Source organism: Passer domesticus, chromosome 1 (genome assembly GCF_036417665.1).
Source record: "Passer domesticus isolate bPasDom1 chromosome 1, bPasDom1.hap1, whole genome shotgun sequence".
Taxonomy (NCBI): Eukaryota; Metazoa; Chordata; class Aves; order Passeriformes; family Passeridae; genus Passer; species Passer domesticus.
Window position 1 is genome coordinate 50,726,252 of NC_087474.1, and position 13,086 is coordinate 50,739,337.

The 13,086-nt window shown below is 39.4% G+C and overlaps 1 protein-coding gene across 7 annotated transcripts in view; it reads left to right on the forward strand.

The window, feature by feature from the left end:
• The window catches only part of TPK1 (thiamin pyrophosphokinase 1), a 303,903-nt gene that overhangs the window by 273,427 nt on the left and 17,390 nt on the right, over positions 1-13,086 (forward strand). For 4 of the 7 annotated variants that reach the window (XR_010362112.1, XR_010362120.1, XR_010362108.1 and 1 more), the window contains 2 exons: positions 1,076-1,222; positions 2,071-2,197. The exons of 1 other annotated variant lie outside the window; for it this stretch is intronic. Coding sequence is in view for 1 of the 6 variants with exons in the window: in XM_064419485.1 (XP_064275555.1) it covers positions 10,972-11,021 (50 nt within the window). In the remaining 5 variants the exon portion in view is untranslated. Of the gene's footprint in view, positions 1-1,075; positions 1,223-2,070; positions 2,198-10,971; positions 11,024-13,086 lie in introns of all 7 variants that reach the window. 2 more of the 7 variants (XR_010362119.1, XM_064419485.1) reach the window with 2 other exon arrangements.

The following is a 13,086-nucleotide window of genomic DNA, read 5'->3' on the forward strand; positions in this document are numbered from 1 at the left end:
ATGTTCTAGGATCACTTACATTATATATAGGTGGATATTTGCATACATAAAAATGCACATTCAGGTCCTAACATTTCTAGGTATAGTATAGGTAAATGTCTTGGTATACACTTTCATTATGCCATCAGATAGGCTTTTAATGAGATAAAACCTGTAAAAATATCCAAAAAACCCAAGAAAACTATTCAAATACCCATTTCCAAAGCAGTAAATTTGTGTGATAAATGCAGTGATTCTTATTTCTCACCTTGAAGAGGAAAACCAAAGTATCTCCCTCATCCTGGAGCAGTTTACATGTCTCAGAGTATGTTCACCACCTAATTCATTGTGGTTTGTTACATGTTGTCCAAGTTTCCACACCTTTATGCACGTATGCAGAAGAAAGAAAGCCCCCTCTCCACCTCCCCATGCCTGTCAGTGGGCAGGTGGCCTTGCCAGGCAGGACTAGTGAGAAATAGCAGCTTTGGTAAGCCCTCACATGGTTTGGATGGTCTCAGTGTTAGAAAGCAAATTGGTGAAGTTTGACAGGTCGGTAATTCTCTCATAGCTGGCTTTACCTGAGAGAGTTTTATAGCAGGAGTGCTCTCTATATTAATAATGTCTAAAGACATAGCTGCCCTTCCGGTGCAGGCAGCATCCCAAGAACACATTCATCATGTTTTCTTGAAGGACCCAAATTGATTTCTTGGGAGACAAATTTCTTTGTCTACTCCCCAGCCATTTCTGAGCACATCACCAGCTTACGGTGATGTGAGCAGCTAATGAACAAATAATTACTGCCTGTTGATCACCTAGGACAAAGGGTACAAATATTGCTTTAGGTTTTAGTGTGACTTCACTTTTACTAAGGTGTAGTGACTGTTTTGTTCTATCATCTTTTTTGTTTGGGTTTTTTCCTCTTCTCTTTTCAATCCTTGGGTTACGTGGAAAGTAATGACATATTTACTATGCTAGGAACAGCTTACATTTATTTACTTTAGGTTTTAATATAATACCTGTTGTAGCATCCTGTGTAAGCCTTTACAAACAAAGGAAAGCTGTTTAATTTTTGTTCACTTTGTTTGTATTTGTGCAGTTCTCCCCAAGATGTAGCTCAGTTCTGCCTGGCAAGTGAGAAGATGGCTGAAAATGGAGTCCATTAACCCAAGCAGAGCCAAACCTCCATGAGCTATAGATTGAGGGTAGGAGAGAAAAGAAGATGGGAAGCATAAGACCAACTCAGGTAGTGTGATGTGAACATGAAGAGTATTGAAAGACCCTTTGTTGCAGAAAATATGGTACTCATTTTGTCAACAAGGACTTTTTTTAAAACCCTCTGTGCATAATTAGTACCCTCCATATATACCCTACACAGGATTAGCTAAGTAGTGTTAGATAAGTTCACATAAGTAGCTCAGGGTCTCTCTATTGCTCACCTATCATAAGGACATGGAGCAGCCTGCTGATTTCAATTGGAGCTTCTTGCTTATATACTTCTGTGCTTTTTTGGAAAAAGAAAGTTTTTCACTAAAGAAAAAGTCTGCGGGCTTTAAGCATTTACCTGGACTGTGTGCATGGATATGAAGGCTGGTCTGTTCTACCCAGGCTCCAAATGCAAACAAGGAAGGAGAAGTCTTGAGGTTGTCCCATCAGGATGGGTTAGCACAGCAGGCCCTTAAAGTACAGCCTTGCATTTTCCCCTGAGGCTGTGGCCCCTGTGGACATGATGCAATCTAATGAGGTTGGTGCATCACTACTCCCTCATTCTCCTCTACAGGACTTGCTACTCCATCACTCTGCTGCCAGAGCAGGGCACCTGAACAGTTCCTGATCTGCTGCAGGCCAGACTAGCTTTAGCAGTTTCAGTTGTTGGGCTGAGCTAACCTGATTTATTTTTGTGTCCAGAGGAAGTAAGGGACAGTCAATTTAAAGGCCTGCTATGCCATGCAGGTGAAATGAGCATCTGATTTGGAGACAGGCCTGTACCTGAAAAGAGATGTCTGCCTGCAGTGCTCAGATCTAAATGTCAGAGTCTGCCACTACTCAAAGCCTGACCAGTAGAATTTTCATTTTGTATTGATTTTTTTTCAGGTTTTGATCAACACAAAATGTTCACATACCAGGTTGAGTTAGCTTAAGTCATTCTCTCTAAAATCACATCATTTATACCGGACTGCTTTGATTGAGCTCCTGCCTACACATAGGAGACATGCCCCAGGTGAGCTGGTTATTGCAGTCATGATTCACACCAGTCTCATTTAAACTTCACTTGTGTTTTGGCTCTCTCTTCATTTTTCTGCTCCACAGCATCTGCAGGCGAGGTGGCAAGAGCAAATATCAGCTGGTATTTCTTACCATAAGATATTTAGTGGTCTGCCTCCCCTAGAAATTTGCCCCTCTGGATGACACCAAGCTGAAATCTCTTGAACTGAGAAATGTGAGCTGCAATAGAGAAGAAAATGTGCCCCTCTTCCCTGCTGGCCTGTCCTTCTTGGGAATACAGGTTTCAGGTCTGTTTAAAGGTTATGAAGAGAATTACTTCACTTTCAAGATGGACACTGCAATTATTTACAATTCTCTGTGTTGCTGTTGTTGGGCCTTCCATTTCCATATGCTCATGATCCATGATGTTAAAGAAGGTCATAAGCAGTGAATCATCAGTGGCTTAGAAGTGTCCTCCAGAAGCCTTTTAGGGCATCTCCACTACCTGTTTTGAATCACTTTATGCTTCCAGTTTATGTATGATTTAGAGGCTTTTAAAATTGGGCTCAGTTCCTCCATAATGCAAGGCAGTGCTGGGGTTATTCTGTGCAATTCTAGAATTATTCTTGTTTAGACATCAAATGACATGTCTAAAGAAAATTTTATTAATATTTACTCTTGGGACTATTAGAGGAATTTTCATTATTTGAATGCATTTGCATTGTGCTTGTTTGTGAGGTGCTAGAACATGATGCAAGTAAAAGCTAAAACAGTTTGAAAGAGTTTATAAGTGTGTTATAAAATATATACACATTTTTTTTCTGTCAACACTGGTTGAAGTCCTATGGTCCTTCCTTTGCTGATCTCCAAATCTTCTTTGGGCCACATAAAAGGAAGCTGGACCATAAATTTCATCATTTGGAAGTAAATAGCCAGTCATAACTGATGCAAACCACCTTTGAAAATAGATTGCTCCATATGTCAGTTACGGGCAAAGTTGCAACTGAGTTAATACTCAATAATACAGTGGCTTTATTTATACAGGTCTGATTCCATGTTGAAAACCCTTTGGTCTACCATAAATAACTTTTTTGTTGTTTCTTTTCCAGTATAGCATGAGTTTTAAGAGAAACTTTTTTTTGTCTTTAATACTGGAAGCATACTCAATGAGTTATACTTTCACAAACATATTGCCTTAAAATATTTAAGAGGGAGGGATCTCTGTTCCTTGCATTTTTGTAGCATCTAGTAGGGGGAAAGTGTTAGAATTGTTTATTTTACTTTGCAGAGGTGATTTCTTTCTCTTTTTTATTTATAACGTGCTCATTACATGAGCGTGAGAGGTGCCTTATGGATATAAAGATAAGTAAACTTGAGGAGTGATACTGTACAAATTTCTCTTCTTCATTTCCACCTCTCCATGTTCACATTGCATAGGATTGATTTCCAAAAAACAAGATAAATATGGAAAGCTGGCAGCTGAAAGCACCGTACACTGGGAACTTGTGTCCTAATTACACTGTGGAGAAAGTGATGTTTGCTTTATTCTGATTTATGAACAGGACAATGACTGGCCAGGTGCTGGGCTGGCATCAGCTATTTACTTTCCTACATAAAGAGTCATGAAAGGCATCAGAATGCAGAAGGAGTAATTTTTTTTTTTTTTAATGCCTCAGCTAAGTGGTTCACAGTGCTACTGACAAGCAGCAATCTATCTTTGGTGTGTTGAAGAACTTGTTAACCTTTCTGGAGACCACATCTCACTGTAGGGTTTTGGCCTGAAATTTCTCTTTCCCAATCAAAATCCTCACCCACAGTGCCTGTTCAGTCAGGGGTGAACAAAAGGCCTGAATACCATGATCAAGCAAGCTTGTGCTGTTTCTCACCTAGTGAGATTTCAGAGCAATTCAGACACCAGGGCTGAATCACCACAAGCCTCACTACAACTTGAGCTGTGTTGGACAAAAACCTCTCATCACTGCTGAAATAAACACAATACAAAATCAGGTCCAGAACATTGCACAGGCAAAACCACTCACAGAATCGTCATTCAAGGGTTTGAATTCAAACACCTCAGTATCAAAGAGGCAGGAAATGGGAGAAAAAATAGCTCCTGCGCTAGTGTTTAAAATCATATCTTAATGTACAAGTAAAAAAGGAGGCAAATAATTCTCATCAGTGTCAGAATGTGACTAGATGATACTGTTAATGGTGCTTTTGGTTTATTTTGTGATATACTTTCATATCTTGTACGTGTGTATGCAAAATCCATGTATGTGAGGACTGACATGGAAAAAATCACTTCAGCTTTGTATTAATGAGCAGCTAATTATTTCAAGCTGGCAACGTCATCGTGCCATTCAAAGCATTATGAGCAATTCTTTTCCTTCAGCATCTTTATTTTCTAACCTAGACCAAAAAACTTTGAAAACTATGAGAAGATATGTTGCTATCGCTCTTCTTTGGCTGCCTGGCGAGTATTCTTTGTACAGCAAAGAAAGTGTAAAAAAATACTTACCAATTTCAGATTTGTTTTGTTCTTAAGCTAAAAAACATTAATTACAAGCATAAGGGACTCATCACAAAGGAGATGGTAATTGCTTCTCAGTGTCTGGTGTTATTTTTCATGTGCATAAAGAAGTTGGAGTAGTTTTGGCTGAAATGGAGAATAATAATACAGTGCTTTTAAACTGAAAAAGGTATTAGGTATTTTCCCCCTAACTATGCATTTTCTATGCCATTGTGATGTTTACAAGCCAAAATTAAGCCTTGTACTAAGTGTCCTGATTTTTCAGAAATACTTAGCAAATTCCCTCTGCTAACCATGTTTAACAACCATTACAGATAAAAATATCCAAAAGTCCTGGAAATATCATCCTTTAATCCACTCTTAGTTTGTTTAGGTGTAGCACAAACTACTAAAAAATCTACTAAAGTTTTTGGGAATATTGGATTCTTACTTCTAAAATCAAACTATCTACTTGTATACCTATCTGTGTTGCATCTCATAGATTATATTTCTGAGCTGATGAAATTTCATTTTTCATTCATTGCTGTGACTATAAACAAGGCTTTGAAGCTTGTTTAGAAGCTGTAAAAAAGCCTTAAAGAAGCATTCTATGAACATATAGCATATGCACAATACGTGCCTCTAAAGGCTCTCAGTCTTACAAAAATAATTGAATATATTAAATGACATAGGAAAATAAAGCAAGGAGAATGAAGCAATAGAAGCAAGTGGATTTGCATTAGCCAAGGGTCACATCTAGGGAAAACAGCTTCCTTTTAAAAATTTAAAAAGTGTATTAATTTAAACAGCATTGCTGTTTGCTCTGTCTCCTAGGTGATACCTTTCTTTGTAATGCTGATAAGACATGGTTTGTGGGGGAGAAAAAAACAAAGTATGAGTCTTCTTACCTAATCGGTTTTTAAGTAGTTTGTATACCAAGGGAACATGTCAATATCACCTCATGGTGTCTTCCTGCCTTTTCTCTACTCAGAAAAGAACTTCAATCTGTGGCATATAAATATGTTTTTATTTTCTATTGTTTTTGTATTGTTCTAGGGCTCTAAGAATGTTTGAATTGTATTTTTCACAGTGGATGATCTCTTATGCTCCATCCATTTGGTGAATTAAACATTATGATTACTATTACACTTCATTACAGGTTTCAATGTGTTTTAAGGTGGTGGTGCATTTTTCACCAACTTTTATAGTATTGATTACAGAAATTACAACATAAAATATTTGCTACATTTGCTTGTTGCTTTTATGGCAGAAATTAATATTTGCTTTCTGATTCTCTTATGGACTAATGTGGCATGGTAAAAAAGTTTCATTTCAGTACAAAGAGTAAAAAAGGAAAGAAGATCTTAGCTGTCTTCTCATATGGGCAGGATTTAAGAATAAATTTTGTCCAGAGTTGTGTCCTTACAAAGCACTTTTTTTCAGCTGTATGTGTTCACAGAAAATGGGCAGTAAATGCCAGGAAATACAAATTCAAAGCTGAATATGCAGCTCTTCAGCATCAGAGCCTGATCAAACCTGATTTTTTTAGCTCAGTCATTAGTACCAGGCAGAATAATCTCTTGAGACTTGATGAAATTGGTTTGCATACCAGTGACTACATTAAGTACAAGACTGAAGAAGGCCAAGGTGAATCAGAACATGCAAGCTTAATTTTCCTTTGTTTCAAATGTTCCCATGAAGCGTAGAGGCAGTAAGTCATTATTTCACTGATTTTGTATTAGTATAAAGCTCACATTACACTGGACCCCGTCCTGGTTTTGTCATCTTTTAAAGCATTTAAAATCATGCTGCTTGAAAGTCTTTCTGCAATCTACAGAACTAACAAGGCATGAGGCAGACCACTGTGGAAGACAGTAGGAATAGCAAATTATTTGGAAAGCTGAAACTCTTTCTAGAACAGCCCTGGCTGCACATGCTTTGGGCAGACTTCCTTCTCACTTGACAAACTGCAGATGCTGAGTAGCTTGGAAGATTCATGTTGTTATTTTGCTAAAAGACAAAGCACTTCCTGGGGTGGGGAAGGGAGTGTGAGGTGGCTGGATGCGATAACTGGATGAAGCAAAAGCTTGCCAGGCCTCACAGGAGACAAGGGGAAGACCAAAGGCTGGGTGTGAGAGGCAAGAGGAACGGTCAGAGTGTGGCATTTGCATTCTCTGAAAAATCCCTTCACCCAGGATTTTTCTCCTGGGAAGCTGAGAAGCCTCAGAGAAAAGGAAAATAATTCTTATCTCATTTGCTTTTCCTGTGTTTTGCTGCTTTGGAATGTGTTTGGAGATGTTTACCAACAGGTGATTGTTTCATTGGATTCTGCTGTGAGTTATTTTGACTCAATGGCCAATCAGCGCCAAGCTGTGTCGGGACTCTGGAAAGAGTCACGAGTTTTCATTATTATCTTTTTATCATTCTGGAAGTATCCTTTCTGTATTCTTTAGTATAGTTTAGTATAATATTATTTAATATAACATAGTATTATAAAATAATCAAGTAGCCTTCTGAGAACATGGAGTCAGATGCATCATTTCCCCCTGCCACAGGGATCCCTGCAAATGCAATACTCAGAGCACCTCAAGGTCACCGTATTAAGGGTGCCAGGGAGCTCAGCACTGATGCAGAGAGGTGAGGGGCAGGAGCCAGGCACTGCATGCCCAAAAACTGACATAAAGTAATGCACATTCCAGAATAAATAAGATTGGTATTTGTCCTTCCATGGTATGGATTTAGAATGTCCTTCATTTTCTGCAAGTGGCATTGTAAAAATAGTGCAGATCCCAGTAGCTCCCATCAGGGGTGTTGGGGTGACTGGCATGCACCACAGAGGTCCTGTCAGCCTCAGGTGCTGAGGGACCCCACGGGGCTGGATGTCCAGCCCTGCTGCTCCTGAAAGACAGGGAATGGCATTAGTCCCCCATTGCTGCTGGGGTGACTGGAACTTCACCACTCCTTTCGTAGCTTTGTCACCTCAAAACCAATCCACTCTCTCTTGTATCCTCGGTGAGGCCACCCCCAAGGATGCAGCCTGAGGCACACTGTGCCAGGCTCGCTGGGAGGAAAACAGAGCAGCTCATAAAGGTAAAACATCTCCAGACGAGAACATCACTTCTGTATACATAAAAAGTATTCAAGATTTTAAAATCATGTATCTGTGGATCATCCTTGATACATAGATACTTTGTAAGCTTATAAATTCCTTCTCTCTATTGGTAAAATAATACATTAATACTAGCTATACTGGACTGTATACCTGTCATGGGTCCAGACCTTACCATGACATTTTCAAGTCAAGGCACTTGTACAGAAAATCTATTTTCAGTCATTTATAAAGGCTTCTGAAATTTTATTGGTGATAGTCTTCTTCCTTCTCAAATCATTGTATGGCCTCACCGATGTCAGCTGAAGTACGGACTCAGTCTTGCAAGCAATAGCTTCCATAAAATTTTGCTAAATTCCTTTTCATAAATTGCTGCTCCTGCAGTGTGCAGCAAAAACCAGGGAGTATATGTGTGGTAGGAAAATTTTATTAGCCTTTCTTTAGGAAGATCTGCACTATGCAATTACAGATTTCATGTGCATAATTAATATATTCAGTCCAAATTCACTGCAAAAATGCCACGCCACCTTACATGTGTTTGATGTACTGTATATATTTTTGCATGATAAATATACATATCGAGTGTAATTACAGTGAACATCTGTGAGTATATGTACACTGCTTTTCTTCATGATCATTACAGAAAAATTGAGGTAATTGATGATGATTTTTTTTAGATTAGTTATCCCAGTTCCTAATCCCGTGATCACTTTACACAAGGACAAAGCAAGGGTGTTTTTCCTGAGCATGTATAAGAGTCATTTCCACTACCAAACTATAGTTATTTGTGCATAAAAGGAAAAGCTTTAATAACACAGTAAATTTACACCCTTATCTGTGCTTGACAAAATTCTAGCAGTAATTTGATTTGACCATATATACAATATATGTTTTTATTTAAGTAATAATGGCTGAGGGATAGAACATTTCCTGAAAATTAATGGCTGGCTGAAAAATTTTATAGCCCAGATTCAGCCAAGGGCCATTAATCCCAACTGGTCAATTCTCCATGAAATGCCTTATGTCAGGGGTCATTTGTTACATTCCCATCCCTCCCACCCACCAATAAAGAAGTAACATTTAGTGTTACTTTCCTCCATGGCATTGCTGAGGCTTGAAGCAGCCACTGGAGGCCTCTGGTAGAAAGTGTTGCGGTTGCTGCCTGGCGATGAAGGTTTCATAGTGCATGAGTGATGGAGAACGTTTCAAGTATGGTCTTTCACTGTGTATTACTTTACATTTCTAAGTGAATAAAGCTCTTCAGGTTGCTTCTTGCGGCTGACAAGGGGATGAAACAACTTGTTTCCCTTGCTACTAGACAAGTTGTGGCATTAGGAGGTGGGGGGAGTTAGCACTCCACATCTATCCTAAATCTGTCTCATCTACGATGGCTGCCATCCTTCTAGGATCTTATGTATATTCTTCTGTATTTAGTGACCAGTGTTAAATACTTGCAACTCTAGTTTATTCTCTCTGAATCGTTCTTGGTAAAATCTGGTGTATTAATTGGGGCTACATGATACTGTTTCAGCTGGAGAGCTGAGGTACATGGCTATGGAAGAAAATTAATGAGAAAACAGAGAAATAATTGCAACAAGCCTTCAAGAAAAATATTGCTAAATATTCAGGGTAAAAAAAAAATCCTTGCATTTTTACATTCAGAATTGGGTAAAAACATGGCATTTCCTTTTGCAAATCAGAATGAAAATCACATGTATATCATTATATGTGGCAAATCTGTCAGGATCTGTCAGGATCTGTCACCCAGCACTTTCCCTCTCTTGCTAGCAAACACACCTTCACTGAGGAAATAAGCTCTAATGACAAGGAATGACAACTCAGGGGCGGAGGGAAGGATGACAACAAAAAACCCAGCACCTCTTGGGCTGAACTGGTGTAGCTAAACCTTCAATCATAGCTCTGGCAGCCTTTCACTGTCCTTCCCAGGGTATACTGGGGCAAAATGACCTGCTCACTGAGGGCTTTTGTCATTACTTTTCAGGATTAGGGAAGAAAAGGAACCAGTCAGAGCCTATTCAGCCTGATCAACCTTTGGAGATGTACACTCTAAGTTATAATTACTTGTCTGCTTTATTATGAGGTGGTTCCTTACGTATCTTCTAGTCTTGGAAGCTACAGATTTAATTTTGATTTCAGCCTGTAAGTACATGAAAGAAATACTGCATCTAGGTATCTTGTGGCCCTCCCTGGAAGTCTGCTGTAGAGATCATGGTTTCAGAATATTGGATGGAAAGGGTATAGTGAGCTAAGATGAGCCAAAACATGTTTGACTCTGTTTCTTTAAGCAAAGGGACTTGGATAATTTGAAACTTCTTCCATATCCTGTACGCAATATATTGTTCATAGCACTAATCTGAAATGCACAACCAAGTAAAAGTGGATTTCATTCCACATTATTTTTATTAAGATGGATAATTTTTTTAAGTGTTTTGTTGTGCAAATTCTGACTGGAGCCTCAGTCTTGCAAACAATTTCACACAAGTGGTCCCATTGTACATTAGACTATTCACATGCATGGTTATGCCTGTGGTTGGTGGCATTTGCAGGATCACAGTCATTTTTGCTAAAATTATTTTTCACTTCTAAAGCAAATCACTTCTAATGAAATTACATAAGCTTGATAGCAACACCATCACCTAGGCTGGATTTGCAATCTGTTTTTTTAATTATGGAATTTAATTATTTTTCTTCTAATATTTACTATTGAATTTAATTTGTATTTTGTTTTTATCACTTCAACATCCTAAATTTCAGAGATTCACTAGAATGTGTCACATCATTATAACCTTTATTATGAATTATTCACAGTAATTACTGAGCTGATGCAAACTTCATTGTGAAATTTAAAGTACCAGAAAATCTGGTGGTGATACTGTTTTACTCTTTGAATGTTCTTAAAATAAGTCAGAGTCAACAGATTGCAAAAATATGCAATTACAAAGTTATTAAAATGCAGATTTTGGCAGGAAGCCACTGTAGTCTCCTGTGTTCACAGCTGCCTATTTACAGCAAAACGACCCTGAGCAGCCTGTGGTGGCTTCTTTGAGCAATTACAGCTGATGGGTCAGGGCAGTGGCCTCTCTGAGGACCAGGTTCAGTAACCTTTTACCTCCTGGGTCATAAGCTTCACTCATTTTTTTTTTTTTTTTAGGCAGGAGGGCTTGGCAGTGGACCGCCATGTTTTGTTCCCTGTCATGCTGACAGTAAGTCAGGGGTGCTTCTCCTGAGACTGTGTATGTACTGTACCTACGTCTACACAGATGGTTCCTCAGATTAGAGTGTAGACCATTCAGCAGCATAAATTTTGAATTACACTTTTGAGGTCAGTGTAACATACATTTTCCCAGTCGGAGCTGCCTTTAATCATTGTTGCCTTCTCAGTTCTCTGGGAGCAGGGCATACTGGAATATTAAAAAAGTGGCAGATGCTTTCCTTTAATGAAGAAATAAGCACTGTCATTTTAGCTTCATCCTATTCCCCATAATGTCACTGGATGCCCCAGTGATTTTTTCTTTCCCTCTGCACAGTAACTTGGGAACAAAAATTATGACCCACTTAATGTAAAAAAAACCTGTCAAAGGTGATGCTCAAAGGTTTGTGTGCAGACACTCAACACCACTGCTGCCAGCCAAACACTGCTTTGCCTATGGTTTAGCATCCAACTACAACCAGTGTGTGCTGGATCTTTCTCAGCGTCTATTTTTGGAAGGTGCTTACAGTATGGACTTCTATTATTCATTTGTGCAGCTTCTCCCAAGAAGCAAAGTTCTTTTTCCTCCATGAAATTATGAGACTGGCACAAGCCATGAAAAGGAGGGGAAGGTTATGCAAAATAAGGTGTGTGTAGCATCTAAACAGCAAGACTGAGCAAGTCATCCTTGCTGTGAAATTGGGGTGATGTTCTCAGAATGTGGAGAAGCAGAAGTTTGTGTTGTTTGTGTTTAAGTATAGTGAGAGCATCTCCCCTTCTAAAGCTCTGTCTCGTGATGCTGGGGGCTTGTTGGCTGTGTGAAGCAGATGTCATTACTATCAAAGAGGGTCTGTAACAGGACAAGTGACATTTAGGGGTTCAAGACTGAAACAGAGCAGGACCATTAGAGAATATATTAGAAATAGTTGGTGTTATACAGTCCCATTATATATGGGCCTACCTGGTAATACTTTAACTTGCTTCTCGTAGAAGTACCTTTCTTCTCTCTCAATAAAGTCCAGTCTGCATTGTCCTAAAAAACTCAAAATGTGTTTTCATAGATTTTCCTAGCTGATCATTCAGAGTCTAAACTTTAAAGACATTGTCATCATTTAAAAGGTGTGTGTCCTGGGAAACTTTTTTGTATTTTTACAAGTTTCTTAGAAGGAGGAAGATGCAGGGAAAATCCAAATAGAGCGCTTTAACCTCCACATGGCCAGTGCATTCTGTGTTACACAGTGGGAGGCATTTTGAGGTTACCATGAGCAGGCAGAAGTAGATCAGAAGAGCTTCATTTTGAGGCTCCCTGGAGGTGCAAACATACCAGAGGAACTGCAGAGATGCCAAGCAGTGGTGTCACTAAACCACTGAATTGTCCTTCTCTGTGTAGGGGTTCCTGAGCCATCTCAGGAGACAGGTTGGATGCCAGCATTCCATGCCGCAGCTTGGCACTGCTTTAGTTTATGCCTTGAGCCACAGCCCCACAAGGCAGTTCAGCCGAGTAGGAGTGGTGAAGCCCAATGTGCTTTTCTTCCACCCTGGTGGACCATCTCCTTGGCTGCAGAATGAAATAGTGAGAGAAGGAATCCAGCAAGGATCCTCCAAGGATACAGGACTGTACTCTCAGGAGTAAAGGCACAACACCCTTGCTCTTGGTCATTTGGTGCAGGCATGATGCAATCATTGCCAAGGTTAAGGGCTCAATCCCAGTATGGGCCATTCAGTTAGGAGTTGGGCTTGATTGATCCATCTGGGGCTCTTCCAACTCACACTGTTCTGTGATTCTGTGATTTGCACAAGGGGCATTCCACTGATTTCTGGTTTTTGTATGGGAACTGTGCCTCTAAAGACAGCAGTGGGCATTTCCTATCCTGCTGGTAATCATAATTTTCACACATGGGAAGAATACTATAAAAATCAAGACTGACTTTTAGGTGCTGAAGAACATGATGTCACTTCCCTTCATAATTTAGTCCCAGGCACTTTCCTGTATGTTTTTCCTGATGTAGTTTTAAATGTCCTGAAACAAAAGAACATTAAATATAGGTATGCCTGATACCATGCAGAGGACTCATC